Genomic DNA, 25,601 nt, shown 5'->3' on the forward strand with positions numbered 1-25,601 from the left:
TAAATCAGTAGAATATTGAGTGTCAGCCAATAAGTGCCTCACAGTATCCAGTTGTGAAATAATATGCAATATATACTATTTGACAAATTTATGAAATTGGGTTGGGTTCAGTTAAATAATAATGGGGCAGGTATTTTTTCCAGGAGTAGAGTATATTCTTTTTTTTCCCCCAAAAGTTAATTTATTTATTTTTGAGAGAGAATACAAGCTGGGGAGGGACAGAGAAAGAGAGACACAGAATCCAAAGCAGGCTCCAGGCTCTGAGCTGTCAGCATAGAACCCAATATGGGGCTCAAACCCATGAACTGCAAGATCACGACGTAAGCTGAAGTCAGATGCTTATGGACTCAGCCACCCAGGCGCCCCAGGAGTGGAGTATATTCTTGAATAGTGTAAGTGGTTAAGTGATTACCACTGAAGCCAGATTATCTAGGTCCAGGTACTAGCTCTGCCAACAGCTGTGTGTCTTCAGCATATTACTTAGGATTCTTACTCCCAACCTTCCTTCCCTCTTTTTTTCACAGTGATGGAGTCACACTTCTGTCACTGTGTGACAACTCTTGATCTTGCCTAGCTTTCTTTACATTTTCTCTCACAGGCATCTTTCCTGATAAATTCCTTGAATGTTCAATTCAGTTTTGCTGTAGTCAGTAACTAAGTTTCTCTTAATTTGTGGGATCCAGGTTTACTTGTAGATGATTTTATTCAGATGTTTAAAGGCATTTTGTATTTTTATAAAATAATACTTTTTTACTATTAAAAACAAATTTTCTCCATAGGAATATACAAAGCTTATGTTTTTAGGAAGGTGTGTCAAACCAAGCATATTCTTGTTGAATACTGTACATTTGTATAACTTTAGAGGTTTTACTTTTGGTGTTTTTTTTTTTAATGTTTACTTATTTATTTTGAGAGACCAAGAGCACGAGTATGAGCTGGGGAGGGACAGAGAGAGAGGAGAGAGAGAATTCCCAATCAGGCTCCACAGTCAGTGTGTGGAGCCTGATGTTGGGCTCAAACTCACAGACCATGAGATCATGACCTGAGCTGAAGTCTGATGCTTAACCGACTGAGCCACCCAGGCACTTTTAGAGGTTTTTTATTTTTTTAAGTTTATTTATTTACTTTGAGAGAAAGAGAGAGAATGGGGAAGGGACAGAGAGAGGAAGAGGAGAGTGTGCAGGGGAGGGGCAGAGAGACAAGGAAAGAGAGAATCCCAAGCAGGCACTATACTGTCAGCATAGAGCCTGACATGGGGCTCCAATCCCACAAACCTGTGAGATCATGACCTGAGCCAAGATCAAGAATCAGACGCTCAACCAACCAAGCCACTCAGGGCTTCTAACTTTAGAGTTTTTAAAGCACAATTATATGCAGTATCTAATCTTCATAACAACCTTCAGATTAGATATGGCAAATTCCATTATTCCTTTTTTTTTTATAGATGAGGAAACTGAAGTTCAAAGATGAATTTTATTACTTTACATTTGGGTAGCCCTGAAAAATTCAGAAAACTGTAAGGATAGAGACAAATGAGACTCAGTAAATTAATGATTTGCCAGTATGATAAGTAAATGACAAAACTAAATTTGAACTGGACTTGAGCTAGTTTTATGATTTAGTGTCTGGTGATCCTTCCAGTATACACTGTAACCTTTTCAAAATTTATATGGCCTGACTTCACCAAACCTAGTATAGTAGAGAAGTTAAAACCATAATCCTCTATTTATGAGAACTGTCCAGAATAGGCAAATCTGTAGAGGCAGAAAGTAGGTTAGCAATTGTCGGGGGATGAGAGGGAGTGGGAACTGGGTGGGGGGTGATGGCTAGTGAGTGTGGAGTTTCTTTTGAGGATGATAAAAATGTTCCAGAGTTAGATCATGTTTGTGGTTGCACAGCTCTGTGAATATACAAAAAGACCCATTGAATTACATACTTCAAAGGGTAGATTTTGTGACATGTGAATTGTATCTCAGTAAAGCAATTACAAAAACCATAATCGCAGTTTGTTTTGATCAATTTTTAAACTATAAAATGCTGTTTGTTTGTGTTTTTTAGGTTAGAAACAAAGTATATAGCAGACTGTTGTCACTTCATTCTCCAAATAGTTACGGAACCAGATCACCACAGGAATTGTTCAAAGCATCAGGATTGACACAGGTAGGAAATTTTAACAGTCACTTTTTTTTTTATGTTTATTTTATTTATTTTGAGAGAGAGAGAGAGAATGCACATTAGCAGGGGAGGCGCAGAGAGAGGGAGAGAGAGAATCTCAAGCAGGCTCTACACTGTCAGCCCTGAGTCTGATGTGGGGCTTGATTTCATGGTTCAGGAGTCTCCTCACCCACTTAACTGACTGAGCCACCCAGGCGCCCCTAACAGTCACTATTTTTATGTTCATTTTATATCTCAGGCTTTTGCTTAAACGTAAAACTTTCTCTTCTGATTATTTTATTTTGATTATTATAACTATTCTTCCATTCAAATTGATGTTTTGAATTATCTTTGAATCTTCCTGTTTCACTAATGCATAGTACCCTGTCCTCCAGCTCCCATATCATTTGGTTCCCAGGCATACCTTACGAATTCTTCTATTAATTTTATCTTTTAAAAATATAGCAGGTGAGGGGCGCCTGGGTGGCGCAGTCGGTTAAGCGTCCGACTTCAGCCAGGTCACGATCTCGCGGTCCGTGAGTTCGAGCCCCGCGTCGGGCTCTGGGCTGATGGCTCAGAGCCTGGAGCCTGTTTCCGATTCTGTGTCTCCCTCTCTCTCTGCCCCTCCCCCGTTCATGCTCTGTCTCTCTCTGTCCCAAAAATAAATAAACGTTGAAAAAAAAAATTAAAAAAAAAAAATATAGCAGGTGAATTTGCTGGGTTTTTTTCCTAATGATAAAAGTTATCCATACATGAAGTAAATAAAAAGTGGGAAAATACACGGGGCGCCTGGGTGGCGCAGTCGGTTAAGCGTCCGACTTCAGCCAGGTCACGATCTCGCGGTCCGTGAGTTCGAGCCCCGCGTCGGGCTCTGGGCTGATGGCTCAGAGCCTGGAGCCTGTTTCCGATTCTGTGTCTCCCTCTCTCTGCCCCTCCCCCGTTCATGCTCTGTCTCTCTCTGTCCCAAAAATAAATAAACGTTGAAAAAAAAAAAAAAAAATTAAAAAAAAAGTGGGAAAATACAAAAGACACTATGGCAAAAAAAGGCAAAAAATGACCAATTCTTCTATCTGCCAAAGCTAATTAATGCTGTTTTTTATCCCCACCTATATTCCAACATCTCTCTTATATTTCTGCTACCAAAAACCAAGGAAAGGTCATTGTTTTTTGCTCTCCAGGACTATCAGTAGTCTCCTAACTCAGGTCTCTGCCTCCTGGCTCTTTCCTTTCTCTTACATATGCATTAGTCTTAATCTTAAATGTGGCTCTTGTTCAAAAGCTATCATCAATCCCTTCTTGTTGCTTATGGAATAAGCTTTATTTAGTGGAGTACATTTCCTGCTTTTTTGGAATAAACTTTATTCATTAGAGTATTTCTCAGGTTAGCACTCAAGAATAATTATAATTGGGCTTTCTGTAAAATCTCTCTCTCTATATATATACATTCATTTCTCACCATTTCCCATAAGTGTATCTTTTGCTTAAGGCACTTAGTAAACTTAAAGGTGAATGTTAATCTGTCAACAAAATTCTTGAGAATACCCATACCATGTAATTAACAGGTTAGGTACAATGAAGTGATTAAAAGAAAACAGTGATTATGATTTTCTTTAGAAAATTTGTATCTAATGTAGCAAATTCTGATCTGCTGTTGCTCTGGCAAGACAGTTCTCTGAGGATAGTTAACATGAAATTTATTTAAAATTTGTAGATCATTTTAGTACATTAAGATGCTTTTTTTAAATATGTGCACTTATGAAAATTTCAATTTATAACAAAATTTTCTTTTTAAAAAAATTTATTTATTTATTTTGAGAGAAACAGAGACAGCACGAGTGGGGGAGGGGCAGAGAGAAGTGGGGGGGGGAGAGAGAGAGAATCCTAAGCAGACTCCATGATGCCTGACACAGGGCCCAAACTCATGAAACTGGGAGATCATGACCTGCATGGAAACCAAGCGTCAGATGCTTAACTGACTGAGCCACTCTTGCGCCCCTGTAACAGAATTTTCAATGTTGGACAATCCTTCAAAAATTGATCTTTTAAAGGAATTTAAATAAAATAATTTAATTCAAAAAAAGACTTAGTTCTTATGAAGTTTGACTATAATGAAAGATTTATGTTTAATTTTCTGTACCTTTTCTGAAGACTGATTTTTAAAAGGAAGTAAATTTAGGAAAAAATATATTGATTTTATTTCCCTGTTAAACTTTTTTAAAATCTCCATTCCTTTTATCAGAAAGACACCAAGATAATAGGAACAAAAGATTCTGTTAGTGGGTGCCTCGGTCGCTTATTTGGTTAAGTGTCCCAACTTGGGCTCAGGTCATGATCTCACGGTTTGTGGGTTCAAGCCCTGCATCAGGCTCTGTGCTGACGGGTCAGAGTCTGGAGCCTGCTTCGGATTCTGTCTCTCTCTTAAAAATAAACAAACATTAAAAAAAAAAAAGATTACCTTAGTACTATCAGTAATACAAACTTCGAAGAGATATAGATTAATTTTGATTTTGTTCTTTTTTTGTGCTGTCTAGAAATGGGTGAACAGAGAGATAACAAATTTTGACTACCTCATTCAAATAAATACAATGGCAGGACGAACATATAATGACCTTGCACAGTATCCAGTGGTAAGTTTTATAGAAATCTCATACATATGGAATAGCCTTTCAGTTCTATAATACATAGAAATGTATGTGTGTATTATGGTTATTTTTCATCTTTCAAAACATAAAAACTGTTTTTGCCTTTGTGTATATTTTCTCCCTTGCTATTTTCAGAAAGATTATAAACACAAAGAATAATTAAATAATTAAAGCTTTTTTTTCACTTCACTAAAAATATTCCAGTGGAATTATAGGAAGTAATGCTTCTGGTTATGGAACTGAAGCTGAATAAACATTTGCAACAAGGAAAATATTTCTAAAGACTATCCCTTTTTGTCTTAAATAAGCATTTGATATTATATATGGGGATAGTAGCTTCTCTGGTAAGGAATGTCTGAATTGTAAATTGTGGCTCTTTTAGTTTCCCTGGATTTTACAAGATTATACTTCGGAAGAGTTGGACCTTAATAATCCATCTGTATTTCGAGATCTTTCCAAACCAATTGGAGTAGTTAATGATAAAAATGCCAAAGTCATGCGAGAAAAGTAAGTGTCTCTTATCCCTTTTGAAAGACACCCATCACGTGCACCTGGGTGGCTCAGCTGGTTAAGCATCCAACTCTTGATTTTGGTTCAGGTCATGAATCATGAGATCGAGCCCTGCGTGGAGCCACGCACTGGGCATGGAGTCTGCTTAAGATTTTCTGTCTCCCTTGCCCTCCCTTTGTCTCTCTCTGTCAAAAAAAAAAAAGATACCCATCATTTTTTATGGTGTTTTTGAATTTGTATTGATTTCTCTTATGGCCAATCAAGTGTTACTTTTTTTAAATGCACAACTACTTTTGATAATCAGAGTCTGATAATCCCTTCATGATGTTTTTTTGAAAATCTATCTCTTGTCCCTCAAGTATCTTAAATATATATAGGCTGTTTGTTTCCCTTTTTTGCCAAATTTAAGTTGATATTGTTTAGAATTTCTTTCACCTTGTCATATGTATGTGCCGAAAGATAATTTTTCTTCCCAGGTATTTTAGACTTAATAATTCTCTAACATGCAAAAACACACACTTAAGGGGCACCTGGGTGGCACAGTCGGTTGAGCAACTGACTCTTGACTTTGGCTCGGGTCTTGATCTCGTGGTTTGTGGGTTTGAGCCCCATGGCTTAGGATTCTCTGTATCTCTCCCCTCGTCTCTCTCTGCCGCTCCTGTGTGTTCTCTCTCTTCTCTCTGTCTCAAAATAATTAAACTTTTTTAAAAATCCAGCAAAAAAATACCCACTTAATATAACATTTTTGTAGATACAAAATTAACACTATTATTTACAAATAATGTGAATAAAGAATAGTGAAATGTGTAGAAAGTTACTATTTTAATTAGGAAAGGAATTTTTATAATTCTGTATGTTTACAATTGACCCTGTAAATGTCTCACGTTTTTTTTCAAAGCAAGTTGCTGACAAGTGAAAGAATAGTCTGATTTTAATTTCCCTTTTTCTCCACGTGAAATTGTGGATGACTTGTCAGTTATGACTTCTAATAATAAGGGCAAAAACTGTTTTGCAAGCAAAATAGATTTATTTGAGAGTAGATTGTACATTTTTTTTCTTTTATTTGCAAGTCTACCTTAGGACTTTTTGCAGTGTTTAATATTTGATCTGATCTACTAGTAGAATTCTGCCATGTGTTACCTCAAAGTTTTTCTGACAATAACAAAAGAACAAGGTTTATTTGTTTGTTTTTTAACACTGTTCAAAAGGAAATAATTGTTTTAAATTTCAACAGTTGGGGCATCTGGGTGGCTCAGTCAGTTAAGTGACGTTTGATCTCAGTTCAGGTCTTGATATCAGGGTTGTGAGTTCAAGCCTTGCTGGGCATGAAGCCTACTTTAAAAATAAATAAATTAATTAAATTATAATAAATTAAATTATAATAAATAATAATTATAAAATAAAATAAATATAAAATAAATAATAAATTATTAATAAATAATTATTCATATAATATTAATATTAATATAATTATAATATAATATATTAATAATAAATATTACTAATAAATAATTAATAATAAATTAATTAATTTAATTAAATACATTTCAGTGGTATATGTTTTTGCATTGGTACAGATGACTTTGACCTGAAAACTTTTATTCCCTTGAATATTGATTACTGTGTAACAGGAAATTGGCCTCAGCTTGATGAATTAATTACTATTTTGGTTTGAAAGTTTAATGTTTATTTCCTCTAAAAAACTTCATTCTTATTCAGATTTTATACCCACTAATTCAGATGTTACTATTCAAACCACCATTCAGAAACGATTACACACTGGTAGTGCTTACAGAATCACTATATATATCCTTTGTTTATTTTCTGGGTTAGGTTGTCTTCCTACCCATAATCTTCCTTTCTTTTCTACCTTCTTCTCTACCTTCTTCTCTTACCTTTAATTGTTAAGCATTCATTTTCACAATTCTTGACTGATCCTCCATATTTTTCTTCCATTACCTTGGCCACAAAGGGATGTCTCATTATCACATTGCTTACAACAGCAGAAAAATAGAAACAGTCCTTAATATCTAAAAGTAAAGAAATAGTTAAATTGTCATACATTCATATATGTCACTGTTATAAATACCACGTGCCTATTAAAATAGATTATTCAGTTATTTGGAAAGACATAAATAGAAAATGAAAGCCTAGGTTATGAACAATATATTATGTATAGCACTTTTATACTGAAATATATTTGTGTATTAACTTACACATTAAGGGTGGCAAGTATTCATCAAAATGTTAATGTTGGGGGGACATGGGTGGCTCAGTTGGTTAAGCATCTGACTCTTGATTTCTTTTTTTTTTTTTTTTTTTTTTTCCAACGTTTATTTATTTTTGGGACAGAGAGAGACAGAGCATGAACGGGTGAGGGGCAGAGAGAGAGGGAGACACAGAATCGGAAACAGGCTCCAGGCTCTGAGCCATCAGCCCAGAGCCCGACGCGGGGCTCGAACTCACGGACCGCGAGATCGTGACCTGGCTGAAGTCGGACGCTTAACTGACTGCGCCACCCAGGCGCCCCTCTTGATTTCTGCTCAAGTCACAATCTCACAGTTTGTGGAATTGACCCCTGCCAGCAAGGAGCCTACTTGGGATTCTCTCTCTCCCTCTCTCTCTCTCTCTGCCCCCTCCTCAACTTTTGCATGCATTCCTACTCTCTCTCAAAAATAAATTAATATTTTTTTAAAATGTTAATGTTATCTCTGTGGTTGATTTTAAGTTTCTCCTTTTTGGGTTCTCTGTGTTTTCTTTCTGTCTTTTTTTTTTTTTTTTAACTTTTTTTAATGTTTATTTTTGAGAGAGAGAGAGAGAGAGAGAGAGAGAGAGAGAGCACATGTGGGGGAGGGGCAGAGAGTGAGAGGGAGACACAGAATCCAAAGCAGACTCCAGACTCTGAGCTGTCAGGACAGAGCCTGGCTCAGGGCTTGAACCCATGAATGGTGAGATCATGATCTGAACCGAAGTTGTATGCTCAACCAACACCGAGGCGCCCCTTTGTGTGTGTGTGTGTGTGTGTGTGTGTGTGTGTGTGTGTGTGTGTGTGTTTTCTGATCTATCTATAGTAAATATGTATTATCGTATGAGACTGTTTCAGAATCCAGTTATTAGTGATAATATGTTCAGAAAGAAGTATCGATGGATAAAATTTTTTTATTTATTAACATGGTGTGATATGAATACATACATAATGAATAATATTAATAAGAACTTCTTAAAAACTATGTTTCTAACAATGCAATACAACCTTAATGTCCTCCTAATGTAATTTTACTGTTGTGGTTACAAAACTTTAGTTTATTTTTTTAGATATGAAAATTTTGAGGATCCTATGGGAACTATTGATAAATTTCATTATGGTACTCACTATTCAAATTCTGCTGGGGTTATGCACTATCTTATTCGCACAGAACCATTCACCACCCTTCATATCCAGCTTCAGAGTGGAAGGTATGTTTTGGATACATAAGCTGTTTTCTTGAGACTGCATGTTAGTGTTGAAAATTCTTTGCCTTCGTGTCATGTACTGTATAACAGAGCCTTATCTTTTTTTATTCTCTGGTATTAGGTTTTGATTCATTTCATAGCCTCTAGATAAAAATAGCCAAACTAGTTTGAGAATGGATTAGTCCAATTGACTTACATAAATAACCTTTAAGGAGAATTCCTTTTTACTGTTATCTAGTGTACCTTTGTGATTCTTACTGGTTTTAGGAACCTACCAGAGATTTAGAGTTTAAACTGATTTCAACCTAGATCCAAGATATCTGCCAGGAATTCAAACCTAACCAATGCTTATGTATTTCTCTTTAAAATACTTATTAATCACAAGGATTACATTATTAGCAATAACTGACACAGGTTTGTAATGCCATTGTATTATATTACCTGTCAGAATTATAACTTACTATGTTTCACACTTTCCTAATAATTCTAAAGAAACAGGCTTCTTCATGAATCCTTGGTTTTCCAAAGTATCCTCTAGGTAGCTCCCTGTTTATTCACATTTTGTCTCCATGTTGCCTTATTCTTTAGCATTACTATTTTGCCTTTCCTACCCACCCAATCAAGCTATTTAAGCATTGCCTATTTTACTTTCTTTGCTTACAGTTTTATCTCTCAAAATTAACTTTTACTCCTATTTTTGTACAATAAATCTTGGCTTTCAAGAAGAGATTCTGTCCCCAATATCATATTAACCATCTCCAAATGTTACATTTACCATGATAGCAGGTAATTTTCCCCACATTAAAGTGTAAGTGGGTCTTTTCAGCTCTTAGTGACTTTATCAAATAATTTTATTACAAAGCTTCAAAAATAGATTCTGTGCTTCAAAAGACACCATCAAGAAAGGAAAAGGACAACACATTCAGGGCGAGAAAATATTTGTAGATTGTGTATCTGATAAGGGACTTGTATCTAGAAGTGTACAATGCAATAAGAAACAGACAAATGACCCAATTAAAAACTGAACAAAGGATCTGAATGGACATTTCTCCAAGGAAGATATACAAATGTCCAAGAAACATATGAAAACCTGCTCAATATCATTAGTCATCAGGGAAATCCAAATCAAAACCAAATTGAGATACGTCTCCAGACCTATAGTGATGGCTATAATAAAAAAGACAGATAATACCTAGTGTTGATGAGCATTTTGAGAAATTGGAACCCTTATATACTGCCTGTGTTAGAAATGTAAGATGATGCAAACTCTGTGGAAAACAGTCTGACAGTTCTTCAAAGGGTTAAATACAGCATTATCATATGGCCTAGTAGTTCATCCCTAGCTATATAGCCAAAATACTTGAAGGCATAATATTCACACAGAAACTTGTATACAAACGTACATAGCAGCATTATTTGTAATAGCCAAAAACTAGAAACAGTTTATCAGCTGATAAAGGAATAAATAAAATGTGATATATCCATACAATGGAATATTATTTGGCCACAAGTAGGTAAAAGGAATGAAAGATTGATACATGCTGCGACATGGATGAACCTTGAAAACAATATGCTAAATGAAATAAGCCAGACATAAAAAGTCATATGTCGTATGACTTACAAGAGATGCCCCAAATAGGCAAATCCATAGAGACAGAAAGTAGATTAGAAGTTGCCAGGGAATGGAGATAGGGTGAATGGAGAGTGATTGTTAGTAGATCCAGGGTTTCTTTTGGGAGTGATGAAAATATTCTAAAATTGTGGTGATTATAGCCCAACTCATTAATATACTGAAAACCACTGAATTGTGAATTATATGTAAATTTTATCTCAGTAAAGCTGTTCTCCCCCACCCAAACGAAAAATTCTACCATTGAAACTATATTTTCTTGAATTTGGATGCACCATCGTTAGACGTTATTGATGACCCAATCATTAGCCATGATTAAATTCAGAGTTCTGCCAAGTTCACGTCCACCTCAAAACAAGATTGGTAGGAATAAAAAGTGTCAAATTAGTCATCAGTGTCAGTAAGTCATTACTAAGTAAATCCAGGAAGATAATATCAAAGGAGATGAAACAGAAGATGCTTTTTGTGAATAGAGAAAGTATAATAAAATTGCAACATGACTACTTGAGCTTGTTTCAACTACTGTAGGCCTGTGATGGAACTTAAAAATAAAGTTAGCGGCACCTGGGTGGCTCAGTTGGTTGAGCGTCCGACTTTGGCTCAGGTCATGATCCCACAGTTCATGGGTTCGAGTCCTACTGTCAGCTGTCAGCTCAGAGCCATTTAGGATCCTCTGTCCCCTCCTCTCTCTGCCCGTCCCCTACTCATGCACTTTCTCTCAAAAATAAACAAACATTAAAACACATAAAATAAGTTAATGGTATATGTGAATAAAATATAAAAGCTTTAGCTACAGAACTATTTCCCTAACTCACTCTCTGTTTTTTAGCAGAAGAGTTTGTAAAGGTATTTATACAGAGAGGATTAAATCAGCATTGCTATGGATGTTGTTAATCATGTATATTAATAATGATATTTAAACTCTGTGGTTTTAAAATATCCAAATAATGTTTATTCACTCTCTGTAATGAATTTACCTCAGCAAAAATTAGACCATCCTTTAAAAGTCTCTTAGCTTTATATTTAATTTAATTATTTGAAAATTTTCTCTAGTGTTATTTGGTTTTCAGCTACTTTGACTAAGATGATACTTGTGATTAAAATTACAGTATTAGTTCTTGGCAACAAGACTTGAAAGATAGGTTATCATAAGAAGGAGAGCAAATTGTGTTTTTAAACATGAAGAGAAAAATTAATGAAAGAGAAGCTCTAACCATTAGGAAACATGGGGAGAGTTTAAGGTTTGTTTCATGGTTGTTGTTACTCTCCTTCAGTATTCATTCACTGTTCTCTTCCAATCTCCATGTGCAGGTTTGACTGTGCAGATCGACAATTCCATTCCATCCCTGCCACTTGGCAGGCTCTCATGGACAATCCATATGATGTGAAGGAACTTATTCCTGAATTCTTCTATTTCCCAGAGTTTTTGGAAAATCAAAATCGTAAGAAATAGATTAAAAATTTACCTCAACGGGTCCCAGTGGAGGATCCTGAAAAATACCTTTCTGGATATTTTTGTGAAATTCTGTAGATTATTTAAGGTTCATTCTGTCTGTACTATTTAGTAATAGGGTTTAACCAATGCCCAGTTGTAGTTTTACTTTTCCAGGAAAATGCTACACTGGCCTATGATGAATCAAATTTGAGTTGGTGAGAGAATTTATTAGAGTACAGTGTTTACTAGAAAGGAAAAATGCCATTGCTCTTTCAGCCATATAGCTAGCCACTTAGGTTAAAAGTGTTTGAGTTAGATAAGATGAAAATTTAGATCAGGGGTTAGCAAACTATGGGTCCATGGATTAAATCCACAGGCAAACTCATGTGTTTTTAAAGTTTTGTTGGAACACAGCCCAACCAGTTCATCTACATACATACTGTGGCTGCTTTCATAACATAACAGCAGATTTGAGTAGTTGCAACGGAGACCATGGGGCTCACAAAGCAAAAAATATTCTTTGACACTTTATAGAACAAGTTTGCAGACTCCTGGTTTAAGGCAAATTGAAAATAATGACAGGGTGTAAATTACCACAATATTTGAAAAATCGTATTATGTTTTGAAGTAGAGAATTAAGGAGCCAATACAGTCTTTAAAAATACCCAAATACTTCCTATGTGAAGTAGTTTGAGATTTATTTTTAAGCACAATAAGATAATGACAAGATTGTTACTACTGGTGTTCTTAAGGGAAATTGCAGTGTCAAAGGACCATTTCCAACTTTTTTTCCTCTCCTAGTGTGTAATGTTAATGTTTGACCCTATGCTTTTTCAGCAGAGTTATTTGCCATGCTAGGGAGAACATATCCAGGGCTTTGTGTCCTCTGATCATACATTCTGGGACATGCTGTTGGCATCTGATTTCTCAGAGTAAGGCAGTTAAAATTGGTCACTTTCAGAAAATCAACTGAGTCTGTTAATGGATTCTGATCCTAGACTCTTACCCATAGGAGCCTCCAAAGCAGGATATCTGCACTAGGAGGGCTGAGGAGATTAAATCTGGATGTAGAAGTTATACTCTTAGCTTGACAATTTCTGATGTGCAGTAGAGCAGTTTGCTGTCTCATACTACTGTCCTACTGGCCTCCTTTTCTAACTGTGAGTTGCTTCTTTGTTTGAAATGAGCTAGGTGGGAGAAAGCAAAGTACATTAATTAGAATGTCAACAAATAATAATATTAATTAGTAAAACAAATATTAGTAAAGTCAACTTAGAATTGTACAGGCAAGAAAATTTTAGTATTTTCCATAATAAAACCCCCAAGTTATGATGGTGTTCAGGTAGTCTTTAACATCATCATCAAAGCTAAGTTCTTCTTGTATTTTCATTCTGCTCTTCTAAGTGTTTTGACTTTGTCCTTGGCTAGTCGCTCTCATGGTTACAAATGACTGAAGCATTTCTAGGCATCATAGGCAGATATAGTAGAAGTAGATTGTAATTTTTGGTGTCATTTCTTAAGAGTGAGAAATTCTTTCTCATAACTTCTCCCTATTGTCCAGAGCTGAGTTGTATACCAACCCCTACACCAGTCAACTTGTTAAAGGCATAAAACATAGGGCAAGGATGGATACTTGAATAAAATCAAGATTCTGTTACCAAATAAGGAGGAATGGCTAGCACATTGGCAACAATGTCTGCTACACAGTAGTGGGGTTAACAAAGCCACAGGCCCTGTGCATCCTGTCATTCTATGACATTCAAACCTCTCTCCAGCTTTGGAACACACTGATATTTTAAGGCAGCTTCTTTTATGAAGGTCTTTTGTCTTAACACTTTTCTTTCCTCATATAAACAAGAAAACCTCATCTTTGGGACACTTTTGTCAAAATACTGCACTTTAACTATATGAGCAAATCTTTATGATGTCAGTATCTACTTAGAATAGTGGTATGTAAGTATATTTTTTCCATATGACAAATATAACACTTCCATTGAGTGAATTTAAAGTATAAGTTACACCAAAAAAGTTCTAAGGAGTTGTATTTTGTAAATTAACCACTAGAAGGACAATATTAATTAATTTAAATGTAAGAAGGATACTGAATATTCCATTTTTGTGTAGATTAAGGTTTTGGTCATATCTATAGTTTTCCCCACTTCTCAACCCCAAATCAGTTAGTTTTCTGATTTACCTTATAATAACTAATTTAAAACTAATAATTACCTTGTAATAACTAATTTCATTTTATTTTCATTTACCTTTTTAATCAACTGATAAAATATATTTCCAGTATGATAAGAATTGTTTTTACCTGTTAAGTAAACTTAGATCAAGAGAAGGGAACTTGGTTCTCACATTTTGCTCTTAATTAAAGAAGAAAAAAACTAAAAATCCTTAGTTTTGCTAAGGATTGTGCCCTCATATTTGTTTTACTTGATTTATTTAAATCTAAATGATTTGATACATTTATTTTTTACTTGTCTTAGAATTTAACTTGGGTTGTCTACAAGTTTCCAAAGATGTAGTAAATGATGTCATTCTCCCCAAATGGGCTAAGTCAGCTGAAGATTTCATCTATAAACACAGGAAAGCTCTGGTAAGATTTTTGTGTTTAGTTATTAGACAGATTACTAAGATAGAGATGTATGTGTTTTCCGAAGAATGGACTAAAGAAACAGTCTAACAGTCAGAGAAAGTATATCTGACAATTATTTTTCTAGATTAACTTGTCATCTGTTATGTATGCTGTTGTAGAAAGTATAATGTAGTAATTTCTTTTGAGATAATGAATCTTCTGATATCGTGAGAATATAGTATAGTCCAATGGATGTATAGCAAAAAAAAAAAAAAAAGCAATTCAGTTTTATAAGGTACCTGCCTGTTATATTTTAAAGTATTCTAACGACCAAGGTGGTGTAGTTTAGTGTTTTTCAGTTCCCACATTTGTTTCAAATCTAACAAGAATGAGCACATTTTTGTGTCCTCTGAAGGATTTTGGTGTTCTCTGAAGGATTTCAGTAAGTTTTTAATACAACTGCTAAATCCTAAATTCCACTTTAAAAAATAGTCGTTTTTAGCTGAATTTCCAGCTTGGAATTAAAGGAGTAGTGAGAGTTAAGCACTGATAATTGTGTCATTTTGTAAATGATGTGGTTTTTTTTCCCTTTCAATAGTCCACTTAGTTCTCTTTCTAAACTGAAATGTTTCAGACTCTGAAACTAATTAGGCCAATACTTGGAAACACGCCTTGTCATTAATACATAGTATGTCAAATTTCACAATGGTGGGAGGGAAAAAGAATTTGCAACTTAATCCACCACACGCAGTCTGCCCTCTGACTACAAATTATTTACATTCCTCCTATGTGCAAAATGTACATACTTCCTCTTAAGATCCTCCCAAAGGCTCATGTCAGGGACTTTTAAGTCAGGTATCTACAATCTTTTTCTATCAAAAAGGACCAGATAGTAAATATTTTTGCTGGCTTTAAGGTCTGTGGCAAAATTCTAGGGGCGCCTGGGTAGTGCAGTCGGTTAAGCGTCCGACTTCAGCCAGGTCACGATCTCGCGGTCCGTGAGTTCGAGCCCCACGTCGGGCTCTGGGCTGATGGCTCAGAGCCTGGAGCCTGTTTCCGATTCTGTGTCTCCCTCTCTCTCTGCCCCTCCCCCGTTCATGCTCTGTCTCTCTCTGTCCCAAAAATAAATAAACGTTGAAAAAAAAAAATTTTAAGGTCTGTGGCAAAATTCTGCCACTATAGTGCAAAAAAAATTAGACGTGGCTGTATTCTACTACTCTAGAAATTTTGAGCTAGTAAAACTTGGTCCACAAGCAGTAAGTAGTGTGCTGATCCCTGCATTAAAGCATGATGTCTGAAGTCCAGAATCTTCTTAGTAATCTAAATCAAATCTATTTGTACACAAAACTATACAGGTGTGTCTCCTCTTGCATCTGAAGATTGTGGAGTAAAGAAACAGGTTATATGCCCCCACATAACAACAGTGGTGTGACCAGGACAGGAGAACTATAATAGACACTCTCATTCAAAAGGGAGATTAAAAAGGGCACCTGACTGACTCAGTTGGTAGAGCATGAGATTCTTGATCTTGGGGTCATGAGTTTCAGCCCCACGTTGGGCAAATAATTTAATTTCAAAAAGGGTGGGGGAGAGAAAAACAAGGGCTATGTAACAGTAATTGGTTTATAGCAATTCAGAATTCCAACAGGGACATGCTTTCAGTTCCTTTACCAGGGCCCAGTGCTATTCCAGTGGTTCTTTGTGGCTCTTTTGTTTTACCCTTTGGCTCTTAGCTTCCTATTTTGAGTCATTCTCTCTTTTACCTCAAAAAAAAAAAAAAAAAATTGCATGAGTATCTTTGTCAGCCTCTTACCTAACCACAGTAAATTGAAAATCAAAGGTCTCTCATCTTTTTTTTTTTTTTTTAACAGTTTCTACTTACTTCAGTCTGAACTAATATAATTTCTTTTAAAATTTAATGGGTTTCTTATGCATCAGTATTACCGGACAAAAACCATTTCACATTATTTTAGAATACGATCCATTATTTCCTTTGGGCCAAGCTGGAAGCTAATGTGGGAAAATACCTTTAAGATTCTTAAGATATTGGGGAGCCTGGTTGGCTGTTGGTTAAGCGTCCGACTTTGGCTCAGGTCGTGATCTCACGGTTCGCGAGTTCAAGTCCTGCATCGGGCTCTGCTGACAGCTCAGAGCCTGGAGCCTGTTTCAGATTCTGTGTCTTCCTCTCTCTCTGACCTTTCTGGCTCAAAAATAAAATAAAACATTACAAAAAGCAAAAAAGATTCTTAAGATATTCTCTTTTCTAGTTGAGTGGGTCTGTGTGGCACAGCCTGAAATCTTTGAGGTGTGAACAGATTGCTTCACAGCTACACTGTTGAACTAAATGTTCACCTGAGACCATATTTTACAGGTTACACACTGATTTCATCATTGACCTTGACCATTTCTCACTTCAAGAATCTTTGCTCTCTAGTATCCTGAAAATGAGAAATAATTTTATTTGGAACCCAGCAAGACCTGCTCCTTTATATTTTTCTTAAATTATGCTTAAAATCCAAATAGCTCTTTTTTTAAACTCATGTTACTCCTTCTACGCTTTATCACAGGCAGTTAAAAGCACAAATTACCAGTTAAAAACATTTTGCCCAAAAATCCCCATCCCCATACAATACCCAGGTGCTCATCACAACAAGTGCACTCCTTAATTCCCATCACCTATTTAACCCATCCCTCCACCCATTGTATGGAAGTGTTGAATCACTATATTGTATACCAGAAACTAGTATTATACTGTATGTTACCCAACTGGAGTTAAAATAGAAACTGAAAAAAAATCTCTACCCCAGATTCATGAGGTAATTAGGTACTCTTTCTCTCTTTGATAGAACTAAACTTGAATCCCCTTTTCTCCTGTCTCTAGTAACATTTGTCATATTGTCTTTCAAACCGTCACTAACAGGCTTCAGGAGGTCCTTCAAGCCTCTCTGCCTGCCACCCAGTCCACCTTTTTAGTGGGGTGGTATCAAGTTGGGTAGGTTGGAGGGGGTGATTTCAGCCATCTTTAATCTACCCCAACTGGTTTGTTTCTTTGAAGTGAGTTTCTAGATGGCTATGGGAATGGAAATTTAACAAGAAAGATACATCCATAGCCATGATTAAGTTTTTTGTTGTTGATATTTGGACTATTAGAATATTTGAGTTATTTTCTTTAGCCATTAGTTAAGAGATATTTTATATTATTAAATATTAATAAATATGTTTATATTGTACTAGATAGAATATATGTAAAATATGTAGTAGATGCTGATCAAATGTTTAACATGATTTTGATATAATTTTCTTTATAGTTGTAACATTTTTGAGTAGAAATGCTTGATTTACTTTTTAAAGACTCATATTTACATTGTTGTTGGAAGGTGTCTCTATTATTTGTTCTTTTTCTAGGAGTCTGAATATGTTTCTGCTCATCTTCATGAATGGATAGATCTGATTTTTGGCTATAAACAGAGGGGTCCAGCTGCAGTGGAAGCACTCAATGTTTTCTATTACTGTAGTTATGAAGGTATAGCCTATATACTTTCTATCTTGCATTCAATCAATGGAAAGTATTATTTAATAGGTGGTTACATGTGGTATTTTGGACATGAGAAAGACTGCATTTAAAAATAGTTTAAATGATCTTTTTTATTTGAAAGGTTAAGAGATTGATGTGTGTGTGTGTGTGTGTTTTAATTTTTTTAATGTTTATTTATGAAAGACAGAGACAGAGCACACGAGTAGGAGAGGGGCAGAGAGAGAAGGAGACAGAATCCAAAGCAGACTCCAGGCTCTGAGCTGTCAGCACAGAGCCTGACTTGGAGCTCAAACTCACAAACTGTGAGATCATGACCTGAGCTGAAGTTGGATGCTTAACTGACTGAGCCATCCAGGTGCCCCTGATGTGTGGTTGTTTTAAATAGTAGTTAGGAGTATATGTGCAGATCTTCACTTTGCAGAGCAAAGGAAGCCATCAATAAAACAAAAAGGCAACCTACGCAGTGGGAGAAGATATTTGCAAGTTATATTTCTGATAAGGGATTAACATCCAAAATATATAAAGAATTTATACAACTCAGAGCGCCTGGATGGCTCAGTTGGTTAAGTGTCCGACTCTTGATATTGGCTCAAGTTGTGATCTGCCAGTCATGGGATCAAGCCCCATGTAGGTCTTCACGCTGGGCATGGAGCTACTTGGTATTCTCTCTCCCCTTCCCCTGCTTGTTTGCTTGTGTGCACGTTCTGTCTCTCAAATAAAATTGAAAAAAAAATTTATACAACTCAACACCAAAAAACAAATAATCCCATTTTTACAATGGGCAGAGGACCTGAACAGACCTTTTTCCAAAGACAACATACAGATAGCCAACAGACACATGAAAAGATGCTCAGCATCACTCATCATCAGGGAAATACAAATCAAAACCACAATGAGATATCACCTTACACCTGTCAGAATGACTAAAATAAAAAAACATAAGGATAGCTGGGAAGATGGTGGTGTAGGAGCACGCTGGGCTCACCTTGTCCTGATGATCGCTTAGATTCCACCCACATCTGCCTAAATAACCCAGAAGTCCACCAGAAGGCTAGCAAAACAGACTCTCCAGAGCCAAGCATAGATAAATGGCCCACGGAAGAGGGTAGGAAGGGCAAAGAGGCAGCATGTGCTACACGGACTGGTAGGAGGGAGCCAGGGCAGTAGAGGGACAGCCCACCAGGCAAGACAAAGCCCCCAAAGTCTGGCTTGCAAAAGTGGAAGGGCCGGACTCCGTGAGTTCTGACAGCCAGCGGGACTTAACATCTGGAATGTTAAAAGTCAATAGCTCTGCTCTCAGAGAGCAGGGAGGGAGAGTTGTTGAACCCTGAATGACAGAGCTCTGCAGGGGGAACAAAGGTGCTGGGAAGCGCCATTTCCTTCTCCCATCCCCCAGCTGAAATTCCAAAGGGAACCAGTTCCTCTCACCGAACTTGCTTGTACTGCGCAAACCCTCAACACTGATTCTGTGGGTCCATCCCTCCCACGGACCTGCTTCCCTCCTGGTGCTGCAGGGCCATGGCAAGGACCTCCCATGGCAAGGCTAGCTAAGCCTGCCCCTCCCGCCCCTGTGCACCTTCCAGATCCACCCCATCTAATATGCCTTTGGCCAGATCCCATCAAAGCAGCACCACAACCCTGGCAGTGTGCAAGCAGCCCAGACAGGGACCACAGCACTCCACAGCCCCTGAGAGAGGGGAAGATAAGGTACACACCAGTCTGACTGTGGTCACGGTGGAGGGCTGGGGACAGACATCAGGTCTGACTGCGGCCCCGCCCACCAACACAAGTTTCTCCAGATAGTACAGGGGAAGTGCCCTGCAGTTCCACACCACCCCAGGAACTACCCAAAATGACGAAACGGAAGAACTCTCCTCAAAAGAAACTCCAGGAAGTAGTGACAGCTAACAAATTGATCAAAACCGATTTAAGCAATATAACACAACAAAAATTTAGAATAATAGTCATAAAATTAACGCTGGGCTTGAAAAAAGCGTAGAGGACAGCAGAGAATCTAATGCTACACAGAGCAAGAGACTAAAAAATAGTCATGAGGAACTAAAAAATGCTATAAATAAGGTGCAAAATAAAATGGAGGCGGCCATAGCTAGATTGAAGAGGCAGAGGAGAGAATAGGTGAATTAGAAGATAAAATTATGGAAAAAGAGGAAGCTGAGAAAAAGATTAAAAAATCCAGGATATGAGGGGAGAATTAGAGAACTAAGTGATGCAATCGAATGGAACAATATCCATATCATAGGAATTCCAGAAGAAAAAGAGGGAGAGAAAGGGGCTGAAGGTGTAGTTGAACAAATCATAGCTGAGAACTTCCCTGATCTGGGGAAGGAAAGGGGACTGAAATCCAAGAGGCAGGGAGAACTCCCTTCAGACATAACTTGAATCGATCTTTTGCAAGACATATCATAGTGAAACTGGCAAAATACAGGGATAAAGAGAAAATTCTGAAAGCAGCTAGGGATAATCAGATCCTAACTTACAAAGGTAGACACATAAGAGTAGTAGCAGACCTATCTATTGAAACTTGGCAGGCCAGAAAGGAATGGCAGGAAATCTTCAATGTAATGAACAGAAAAAAATATGCAGCTGAGAATCCTTTATCCAGCAAGTCTGTCATTCAGAATAGAAGGAGATATAAAGGTTTTCCCAAACAAACAGAAACTGAAAGAATCATCACCACTAAACCAGTCCTACAGGAGATCCTAAGGGGAACTCTGTGAGTGAAATGTTGCAAGGACCACAAAGTACTAGAGACATCACTACAAGCATGAAACCTACAGACATCACAATGACTCTAAACCCATATCTTTCAATAATAACCCTGAATATGAATGGACTAAATGCTCCAACCAAAAGACATAGGGTATCAAAATGGATAAAAAACAAGACCCATCTATTTGCTGTCTACAAGAAACTCATTTTAGACCTGAGGACGCCTTCAGATTGAAAGTGAGGGGATGGAGAACTATCTATCATGCTACTAGAAGTCAAAAGAAAGCTGGAGTAGCCATACTTATATCAGACAAAGTAGACTTTAAATTAAAAGCTATAACAAGAGATGAAGAAGGGCATTATATAATAATTACAGGGTCTATCCATATGACGAACTAACAAGTATAAATGTCTATGCGCTGAAAATTGGAGCCCACAAATATATAAAACAATCACAAACAAAAGTAACCTTATTGATAAGAATGTGGTGATTGCAGGGGACGTTAATACTCCACTTACAGCAATGGATAGATCATCTAGACACAGGATCAATAAAGAAACAAGGGCCCTGAATGATACATTGGACCAGATGGACTTGACAGATATATTTAGGACTCTGCATCCCAAAGCAACAGAATATACTTTCTTCTCGAGTGCACATGGAACATTCTCCAAGATAGATCACATACTGGGTCACAAAACAGCCCTTCATAAGTGTAAAAGAATTGAGATCATACCATGCATACTTTCAGACCACAATATTGTGAAACTTGAAATCAACCACAGGAAAAAGTCTGGAAAACCTCCAAAAGCATGGAGGTTAAAGAACACCCTACTAGGGGCGCCTGGGTGGCGCAGTCGGTTAAGCGTCCGACTTCAGCCAGGTCACGATCTCGCGGTCCGTGAGTTCGAGCCCCACGTCGGGCTCTGGGCTGATGGCTCGGATCCTGGAGCCTGTTTCCGATTCTGTGTCTCCCTCTCTCTCTGCCCCTCCCCTGTTCATGCTCTGTCTCTCTCTGTCCCAAAAATAAATAAACGTTGAAAAAAAAAATTAAAAAAAAAAAAAAAAGAACACCCTACTAAAGAATGAATGGGTCAACCAGGCAATTAGAGAAGAAATTTTAAAATACATGGAAACAAATGAAAATACAACAATCCAAACGCTTTGGGATGCAGCGAAGGCAGTCCTGAGAGGAAAATACATTGCAATCCAGGCCTATCGCAAGAAACAAGAAAAATCCCAAATACAGTATCTAACGGCACACCTAAAGGAAATAGAAACAGAACAGCAAACACCCCAAACCCAGCAGAAGAAGAGAAATAATATAGATCAGAGCAGAAATAAACAATATAGAATCTAAAAAAACTGTAGAGCAGATCAATGAAACCAAGAGCTGGTTTTTTGAAAAAGTAAACAAAATTGATAAACCTCTAGCCAGGCTTCTCAAAAAGAAAAGGGAGATGACCCAAAGAGATTAAATCATGAATGAAAATGGAACTATTACAGCCAATCCCTCAGAAATACAAGCAATTATCAGGGAATACTATGAAATATTATATGCCAACAAATGGAGGAAATGGACGAATTCCTAAGCACCCATGCGCTTCCAAAACTCAAAGGGGAAGAAATAGAAAACTTGAACAGACCCATAACCAGTGAAGAAATTGAATCAGTTATCAAAAATCTCCCAACATTGTGTATATAACAGAAACCCATGGGGGAGGGGAAGGAAAAAAAAAAAAAAAGAGGTTAGAGTGGGAGAGAGCCAAAGCATAAGAGACTCTTAAAAACTGAGAACAAACTGAGGGTTGATGGGGGGTGGGAGGGAGGGGAGAGTAGGTGATGGCCATTGAAGAGGGCATTTTTTGGGATGATCACTGGGTGTTGTATGGAAACCAACTTGACAATAAAATTCATATATTAAAAAATAAAAAAATAAATCTCCCAATAAATAAGAGTCCAGGATCAGATGGCTTCCCAAGGGAATTCTACCAGACATTTAAAGCAGAGATAATACCTATCCTTCTCAAGCTATTCCAAAAAATAGAAAGGGAAGGAAAACTTCCAGACTCATTCTATGAAGCCAGTATTACTTTGATTCCTAAACCAGACAGAGACCCAGCAAAAAAAGAGAACTACAGGCCAATATCCCTGATGCATATGGATGCAAAAATTCTCAACAAGATACTAGCAAATCGAATCCAACAGTATATAAAAAGAATTATTCACCATGATTAAGTGGCATTCATTCCTGGGGTGCAGGGATGGTTCAATATTCACAAATCAGTCAATGTGATACATCACATTAATAAAAGAAAAGATAAGAACCATATGAACCTGTCAATCGATGCAGAAAAAACATTTGACAAAGTTCAGCATCCTTTCTTAATAAAAACCGTCGAGAAAGTCGGGATAGAAGGAACATACTTAAACATCATAAAAGCCATTTATGAAAAGCCTACACCTAATATCATCCTCAATGGGGAAAAACAGAGCTTTCCCCCTGAGATCAGGAACACGACAGGGATGTCCACTCTCAGTGCTGTTGTTTAACATAGTGTTGGAAATTCTAGAATCAGCAGACAACAAAAGGAAATCAAAGGGCATCAATATTGGCAAAGATGAAGTCAAGCTTTCACTTTTTGCAGATGACATATTATACATGGAAATTCTGATAGACTCCACCAAAGTCTGCTAGAACTGATATACGAATTCAGCAAAGTTGCAGGATACAAAATCAGTGTACAGAAATCAGTTGCATTCTTATACACTAATAATGAAGTAACAGAAAGACAAATAAAGAAACTGATCCCATTTACAATTGCACCAAGAATCATAAAATACCTAGGAATAAACCTAACCAAAGATGTAAAAGATCTGTATGCTGAAAACTATAGAAAGCTTATGAAGGAAATTGAAGAAGATACAAAGAAATGGAAAAACATTCCGTGCTCATGGATTGGAAGAATAAATATTGTTAAAATGCCAATACTACCCAAAGCAGTCTACATATGCAATGCAATCCCAGTCAAAATTGCACCATCATTCTTCTCAAAGCTAGAACAAGCACTCCTAAAATTCATATGGAACCACAAAAGACCCTGAATAGCCAAAGTAATTTTGAAGAAGAAGACCAAAGCGGGAGGCGTCACAATCCCAGACTTTAGCCTCTACTACAAAGCTGTAATCATCAAGACAGCATGGTATTGGCACAAAAACAGACACATAGACCAATGGAATAGAATAGAGACTTCAGAATTGGACCCACAAATGTATGGCCAACTAATCTTTGACAAAGCAGGAAAGAATATCCAATGGAAAAAAGACAGTCTCTTTAACAAATGGTGCTGGGAGAACTGGACAGCAACATGTAGAAGAATGATACGAGACCACTTTCTTAACACCATTCACAAAGATAAACTCAAAATGGATAAACGACCTAAATGTGAGACAGAAAACCATCAAAACCCTAGAGGAGAAAGCAGGAAAAAAAACCTCTCTGACCTCAGCTGCAGCAATTTCGTACTTGACACATCTCCAAAGGCAAGGGAATTAAAAGCAAAAATGAACTATTGGGACCTCATGAAGATAAAAAGCTTCTGCACAGCAAAGGAAACAATCAACAAAACTAAAAGGCAACCAAGGGAATGGGAAAAGATATTTGCAAATGACATATCAGAAAAGGCTAGTATCCAAAATCTATGAAGAACTCACCAAACTCCACACCCGAAAAACAATCCAGTGAAGAAATGGGCAGAAGATATGAATAGACACTTCTCTAAAGAAGACATCCAGATGGCCAACAGGCACATGAAAAGATGCTCAATGTCACTTCTCATCAGGGAAATACAAATTAAAACCACACTGAGATACCACCTCACGTGGGTCAGAGTGGCTAAAATGAACAAATCGGGAGACTATAGATGCTGCCGAGGATGTGGAGAAACGGGAACCCTCTTGCACTGATGGTGGGAATGCAAACTGGTGCAGTCACTCTGGAAAACAGTGTGGAGGTTCCTGAAAAAATTAAAAATAGATCTACCCTGTGACCCAGCAATAGCACTGGTAAGAATTTACCCAAGCGGTACAGGAGTGCTGATGCATAGGGACACTTATACCCCAATGTTTATAGCAGCACTTCCAACAATAGCCAAATTATGGAAAGAGCCTAAATGTCCATGAACTGATGAATGGATAAAGAAGTTGTAGTTTGTATGTACAATGGAATACTACTTGGCAATGAGTAAGAATGAAATATGCCCTTTTGTAGCAACGTGGATGGAACTGGAGAATGTTATGCTAAGGGAAATAAGTTAGGCAGAGAAAGACAGATACCATATGTTTTCACTCATATGTGTATCCTGAGAGACTTTACAGAAGATCATGAGGGAGGGGAGGGGAAAAAAAAGTTAGAGAGTGAGGGAGGCAAACCATAAGAGACCCTTAAATACTGAGAATAAACTGAGGGTTGATGGGGGGTGGGAGAGAGGGAAAAGTGGGTGATGGGCATTGAGGAGGGCACCTGTTGGGATGAGCACTTGGTGTGGTATGGAAACCAATTTGACAATAAATTTCATATTAAAAAATATATAAATAACATATTAGGATGTAGAGAAAAAGGAACCCTTGTTCACTGTTGGTGGGAATGCAGACAAGTGCAGCCACTGTGAAAAATAGTATGGAAGTTCTTCAAAAAATTAAAAATAGAAGTACCCTTTGATCCAGTAATTCCACTAGTGGATATTTACCCAAAGAATAGGAAAATACTAATTTGAAAATATCTGTGCACCCCTATGTTTATGGTAGCATTATTTATAATAGCCAAGATATGGAAGCAACTGGTGTCCATTGATAGATGAATGGATAAAAAGATGTATATATTTTTATATGTACTGTATATGTACTATGTGGTATATTACTCAGCCATAAAAAT

The 25,601-nt window shown here is 37.1% G+C and overlaps 1 protein-coding gene across 17 annotated transcripts in view; it reads left to right on the top strand.

The window, feature by feature from the left end:
• Window positions 1-25,601, top strand: part of NBEAL1 (neurobeachin like 1) — a 178,289-nt gene that overhangs the window by 119,412 nt on the left and 33,276 nt on the right. For all 17 annotated transcript variants that reach the window (XM_045480816.1, XM_045480823.1, XM_045480827.1 and 14 more), the window contains 7 exons: window positions 2,059-2,160; window positions 4,686-4,781; window positions 5,179-5,303; window positions 8,622-8,762; window positions 11,701-11,831; window positions 14,314-14,423; window positions 17,808-17,925. In XM_045480816.1, coding sequence (XP_045336772.1) covers window positions 2,059-2,160; window positions 4,686-4,781; window positions 5,179-5,303; window positions 8,622-8,762; window positions 11,701-11,831; window positions 14,314-14,423; window positions 17,808-17,925 — 823 coding nt within the window. The remainder of the gene's footprint in view (window positions 1-2,058; window positions 2,161-4,685; window positions 4,782-5,178; window positions 5,304-8,621; window positions 8,763-11,700; window positions 11,832-14,313; window positions 14,424-17,807; window positions 17,926-25,601) is intronic.

Source organism: Leopardus geoffroyi, chromosome C1 (assembly GCF_018350155.1).
Source record: "Leopardus geoffroyi isolate Oge1 chromosome C1, O.geoffroyi_Oge1_pat1.0, whole genome shotgun sequence".
In the NCBI taxonomy this organism is placed as follows: Eukaryota; Metazoa; Chordata; class Mammalia; order Carnivora; family Felidae; genus Leopardus; species Leopardus geoffroyi.